Source organism: Euprymna scolopes, chromosome 28, assembly GCF_053919585.1.
Source record: "Euprymna scolopes isolate OS-2025 chromosome 28, ASM5391958v1, whole genome shotgun sequence".
In the NCBI taxonomy this organism is placed as follows: domain Eukaryota; kingdom Metazoa; phylum Mollusca; class Cephalopoda; order Sepiida; family Sepiolidae; genus Euprymna; species Euprymna scolopes.
This window is the reverse complement of record NC_136509.1, coordinates 47,097,399-47,103,915: the sequence shown is the minus strand read 5'-3', so window position 1 is coordinate 47,103,915 and position 6,517 is coordinate 47,097,399. Positions and strand designations below refer to the sequence as shown.

Here is a 6,517-nt window from a genome sequence, read left to right as displayed (position 1 = left end):
AACCATAAAATCCCATAACGCTTACGTAATAATTGAGATTACCATAAAATCCCATAACGTTAACGTAATAATTGAGATTACCATAAACTACCATAACGCTAACGTAATAATTGAGATTACCATAAAATTCCATAACGCTAACGTAATAATTGAGATTACCATAAACTAGCATAACGCTAACGTAATAATTGAGATTACCATAAAATTCCATAACGCTAACGTAATAATTGAGATTACCATAAACTACCATAACGCTTACGTAATAATTGAGATTACCATAAAATCCCATAACGCAAAAGTAACTTGTGGGTTGATCTATTTTCCTGTTAACTTAAAATCAATAAATATTTTCATTTTATCATTAGTACCAGCAATGGATAATTAGCCTTAAGCAAAAACAAACCAAAAATAAAAAAAAATTAAAAGAATCGTTTTTGACATCGGTAAAAACGATTCGATTCCAATGCTGATTAATTGTCCTAACACCAGTAAAAGGATAATGTCAGAGACCTTTGTGAAAATTCCGATGTGTGTGAAATTTTAACAGTAGACATTAAACATCAATTAATAAATATTCCTGAATTTCAGTTTTTTCAAAGTATATCAAAGGGTTATTCAGGAGGGGGGAGATATGGACACAAATCCGCATTTCAAAATTAAAATATTGGTACTAGCGCACTTATTGATATATGTTGAAATAAAATCGCTATTATTCAGAAAGCCATTCTTAACATGGGGATGAGAGGGTATTTTGTACCTATTGTGTACTTTAACCTTACAATTTAATAAAAACAGATATCATAAAAGTTTAATTAAACTTGAAAATACTATTTTAAAAAAGCGCGGATTAATAAGTGCACTAACTGCAAAATATTTTAGATTTACGTTGCATTTGATCCAGAATCATAATACACCATTTTTTAAGTAAGGTTTCTTTTGATTTCTGTTTCTTCTAAGACACTACCCAAAGACCGTAGCCTTTAAATGTACACGACACAGTCTACGGACCATGCTGAAATGATATCATTATTATTGAAGAAGCTGTTCTAAACATGGGAAGGAATTTAAAAAAAGAACTATTTTGTACTTTCACCTAACAATTTAACAAACAAAATATACCGTATAAATTGAATTTTACTTGAAAATCCTATCTAAAAACAACACCGTCAGTAAACTGCAGAAGTACCTAAAATTGACGTCATGGATTTTGATCAAAACTAGAATAAAGTTTCTATTTAGTATATTTTGATTTAAGCTTTCGTAAAGAGATATAAAAGTGGCGCAAAATTATTCTGTCCGTGAAATTTATATTACCCACCCTGGGACGGGTATTCTTCTATTATTATTATTATTATTTATGTTTTTTTTTGGTTTTTTTTTAAATAAGGATCAGTTCTTGAAATAATGACCCACACTCACTAATTTAACATTTCAATGACGAACTGCATTGTCGGCCCAAAAGATACCATTACTGATTATGAAATCGGATATGCCGAGTTCAAACCCTATTGGATCCACTGTCCTATTCAGGAAAAATAATTTTACTCTTCTTGGGACTTTTTTTTCACAAAGAAGTGACCACATATCAAGGCCCGAAGTCTACTCGAGGATAAGAGTTAATGAGTGTAAGGTAGTGAGATAACTGTGTTGATTGGTAATAATAATAAAAATGGAATCGTTCCATCACTATTTATTGAATTCACATTTCGACTCCAACCAGTATATCTTTTCGAATTCGGGAACCTTCTAGTCTAATTTAAGGATGTTTACGTCGAGAACAGAAACATTGACGAAATTTCGAATTGAACATTTTACTTAATCCACATTTGTAGATTGTTTTCATACCGTCAGTCATACTGGCGTAAAACTATCGATTATTATGTTGTTCTTAGTTATTGTCGGGCTATCAGAAAGGTGTTACTAAGCCCGAAAAGTGCAGACGCTGGTATAGATGATCAATTTTCATCTTTAAAAACGTCTGAAACATAACTCATCATGAGTTAATTGATTTCAAGCAATTTACGATCGTGCGCACAAGCACCTGTTTGTTTATTTGTCATGATGTACGCATTGTGTGTTGATTGATGACAACGTGCACGCAAGAATCCGTCAAGTTTTGTTGTTCATATTGGTATGCGCGCGCACGAGCGTGTGTGTGTGTGTGTGTGTGTGTGTGTGTGTGTGTGTGTGTGTGTGTGTGTGTGTGTGTGAAGGGAGGGGCAGTTGTCGATGGTATTGGTAGGGTGTGATGCTGCTTCATGCCTTCGTTCGTGCCCGCCTACCTCCACGCCTTAATTATCCAACGCCACACAATTGCAACAGCAACATCACAAGTCGGAGATGGGGGTGGGGGGGAAACGAAAAAAGGAGGATGTGGAGGATGGGAGAAGAGAGAGAGAGAGAGAGAGAGAGAGAGAGAGAGAGAGAGAGAGAGAGAGAGAGAGAGAGAGAGGTGAAGTGATGTTTATAAATGAGTGACCACCATTTCTCCATAACAGTAGTTAGGGTTTGAACCTTCAACACGCCCGGTCGGCCACACACAAACACACACTCACGCTTATTTTATATATATATATATATATATATATATATATATATATATATATATATATATATATATATATATATATATATATATATATACATGTATATATCTATATATCTATACGTGCACATATATGCAAAACCCGAGTGCATCGCTGTGTAGGTACAGAGTCCGATCGGGAGAAGATATAATTATCGTGTGATCCGTTGGCCACCAAAGCATCAAACCCGGTTCCTACCCTGCGTCATTGTCGAGGTGGTCATCCTGCTGATCCAACGCCATGCGTTTCTGCCATCCGTTTACACTGCTTACTTTCGCCATCTTCGTCCAACTTTATTTGGTATACGGTAAGTCAACTTTTCCTTCCTTAAAAAAAACAAAAAAACATGGGAGCAAGTCCCGTATTCAACCTCATAAATAAATAAATAAATAAATAAATAATACAAAAAAAAAAACCGGCGTTTATTTAGAATTAAATCTGTTTTTTTAAAAACTGAATTGCTGAAAAATATTTATGATGTACGTATCCGTCACAAAACGAATGTGTCATATTCCAAAAATCATGTAAACTGATCAAGTAGATTTTTTAATGTATATCAAAATAATTTTTTAACGATTTTTAGCAATTTTAATAGGAAATTGTAGCAATCATAAAACTGATTTTGATCGCGGTAGTTCGAATTAAGTTATCTCCCTTTGTTTATAAAACATGACGGCTCAAAACAATGTCTCACTTAATTATAGAATTTGATTTTCTTAGTTCAAAAATACTTAATCAATTTAGGTGACTTTTGGAATATGACATCTTTGTTCCGCGACGAGTACGTACATCGTTAAGCTTTGAAAAAACTTTTTTTTCTGTATTTTTATTTTGAAAATAAGTTTAATTCTAAATAGGCTCAGAAAAATATTTATGCTGTATTGCTGTACGTGTCTGTCACAGAATGAAAATGTCATATTCCAAAGATCACTTAAATTAATCATGCAGTTTTTTTTTTAACTAAGTAAATCAAACTTTTATGATGTCTTGATTCTCCATATTTAATAAAGGAAGACCATTTAATTCGAACTACCAGTATTTAAAAATGTATACGAGCACAGAAACATTGACCAAATTTCAAACTGAACACTTTATTTAATCCACAAATGTATACAAACTGGCTACGATGTACCATTAATCGCTAAAAACGTCAGAAAAATTATTTTCTTTAAAAAAAAAATAAAACTATTGGATCAATTTATATGATTTTTCGAATATGGCATTTTTGTTCTGTGACGGATAAGTACATCATAAAGATTTTTTAAAAATTTAGTTTGAATTTTGGATAAAAAACAAACAAAAAAATGATTACGATGTTTATTTGGGCATCTCCTATCTCATTTCAACTTTAAAGGAGAACTGAAAGTGGATCTGGACGCCATCTTTACTTTCGGCAATCGTAACTCCCGAACTTCTTTCGTTGGGTCTTTTTTGTTTTTTCTTTTTTCTTTTTAGTCATGGGCGATAGGTCTGACAATTAGGGGAAAATTGCTGTTTCTTTGAGTCGGAATCTATCCATATATGATGCTTATCATTAGCTAGTTTTTGACCTTGAAGTGGTATTTTTTAGCTCTTTACATCAAGTGTCTTTATGCTTTGTTTGGAGCGATTTTGAATAATAATGACAATAATAATAATAATAATAATAATAATAATAATAATAATAATAATAATAATAATAATAATAATAAGATGATGATGATGATGATGATACAACGAGTAACAATAATGAAAACAGATGTAATAATAAGGAACCCCCTTGAATACGGAGAATAACACATGAGCTACAGATGCAAGCTGGAACTATATAAACTGCTACAGATGTAAAACACAAAGAAACACAACATGGGATCATTAAAACTGAAACTGTATAATTGTAAGTTAACCCTGCTGTCCTATCCCCATAAACTGACGCCACGCCAAATAATGAGGAGGGTTAAGGAGGATGAAAAGACCGAGGAGAGAAGGCACTAACCGGACCTTCACTGGACTGGTGCGAAGAGGAGGGAGTTTATTGCAACCCAAATTCCAGTGAAGAGCAATGGTCGCTACAAACGATAACTCAATAGTAAAGGACTATTCTGATAACGCAATTTATTTTTAATTACATTTTCACCCCAAACAAGGCACAGTGCCACTTTGATGTAGGGGGCTACTATCAGGGACATAAGTTGCAGGGATACTATGTAGGGAGTTGAGCAGCAAGATGCCTGTTCACATTACACTTGAACTTCTGCATGTCAGTACAGTTGGGGAAGCAGGAACCCGGAAGGGAATTCCAGAGTCTAGCAGTTATCGGGAAGAAACTATTAAAGTAAAAGGCTTTCTTACATCCAAGGATGTCTACGGGGTGGGACTTTGCTGCTTGTCGGGTTTGACGAGGCTATTTACGTCGAGGTGGGTACAAGAGCTTGTAGTTTGTCGAGGCATCCACCATTAAAATACTTGTAAAATAGATAGAAGGATGCAACATTTCGTCGGTGGGACAGAGGTTGAAGCTTAGATGACAGTTCAGGATCTATCAGGTTCGCGACTCTCTTTTGAACCCTGTCAAGGAATGAGAGATTAGTAGCAAATGCACCAGACCAAATGTGACAATAATGCTCCATGCATGGGCGAATGGTGGCCTTATAGAGGTACAGGATACTTTTAGGCGTAAGTAACTTTCTAGCACGGTAGAGAGAGAGAGAGAGAGAGAGAGAGAGAGAGAGAGAGAGAGAGAGAGAGAGAACCTTCTTTGCAGCAGCATTGGCAATGCTCTCAATGTATCTGTTCTAACTCATATTCCTGAGAACGTTAAGCCGAGGAGTTTGAAAGAAGTACTTTCAGGTAATGTGTCTTTAGCCATACCTATTTGTGGTTGAGAAGATTTCTTGTAACAAGCTTAATCTTGTCAGTATTGAATGTAACCATCCCTTTTTGTCCCCTACTACAGATTGGAGATCTTTTTCTAGTGATTTCTGTCATTGCCTTAGATATGTGTTCATTCGTTTTCCCCTCGTGCCTGTTACAGAGCGTGGTGCCATCAGTAAATATAACCATCTCAGAGACGATTTTATCAGGGAGGTTATTTATGAATACTAGGAATAATAAAGGTCCAAGGATCGACTCCTAAGATACACCCGCATTTATATATTATTTAGATGTACGACCGGCGAGGACAACCTGAATTCTGATCTTATTAAGAAAGATTTAATTCGCAAAATTATCGAAAGAGGTGGTGAGTACTGAAAATCTGGGGAAACTTGTTTTCACTCAGATTCCCGGGAACACCATAGGTTGTCTCAATGAAAAATCTTTGATGTCAACCTGTCCGAGAACTAGTGTGCGAATCCTTCTCCTCCTCCTTTTCCTCTTCCTCCTCCTCGACAAACGGTATTAATGAAAACAGCTGAAATCCTTGAGTGTGGAAACCAACCCACATAAACTACAAACACAAATCAGCTACATGGGAACTGCAACAGAAGTAAAAGAAAAAGATGAAAGAAAGACAACATAAACTCAAGGAAACTAAAACTACAAGAAATCTTATAAACTGCACCCCCACCTTCAAAACCAAAAAATGAAAGTAGCAGCCCTGACTGATATTACACAAAATAGTCGTGAAGGACCGGAAATCAGTTTCTTTGGAGTATTTTAAATGATTTTAGTGGGGGGGGGGGATGGGCACAACCTCCATTTTAAAATTCAAATATTTCAGATTTATTGAAAATTTCCTCCATAACGATTAGGCACAAATGAAGCAAAATTCCCTAAATTTCAATTTCTACAAAAAGAAATCAAGAATAAAAAAGCTAATATGAACTGATGTAGTAATAATATTTAACCTGTAACGAACGAGAGAGAGAAAGAGAAAGAAAGAGAGAGAGAGAGAGAGAGAGAGAGAGAGAGAGAGAGAGAGATGACATCTCGATGTTGGCTTTTATTTTTAA

General features: G+C 35.0%; 1 protein-coding gene across 1 annotated transcript in view; it reads left to right on the top strand.

The window, feature by feature from the left end:
• The first annotated feature begins 2,664 nt into the window (after positions 1-2,664).
• The window catches only part of LOC145249589 (uncharacterized), a 65,593-nt gene continuing 61,740 nt past the window's right edge, over positions 2,665-6,517 (top strand). The window contains exon 1 of the mRNA XM_080111294.1: positions 2,665-2,892. Within this exon, the coding sequence (XP_079967420.1) occupies positions 2,826-2,892 (67 nt within the window). The 5' untranslated portion in view covers positions 2,665-2,825. The remainder of the gene's footprint in view (positions 2,893-6,517) is intronic.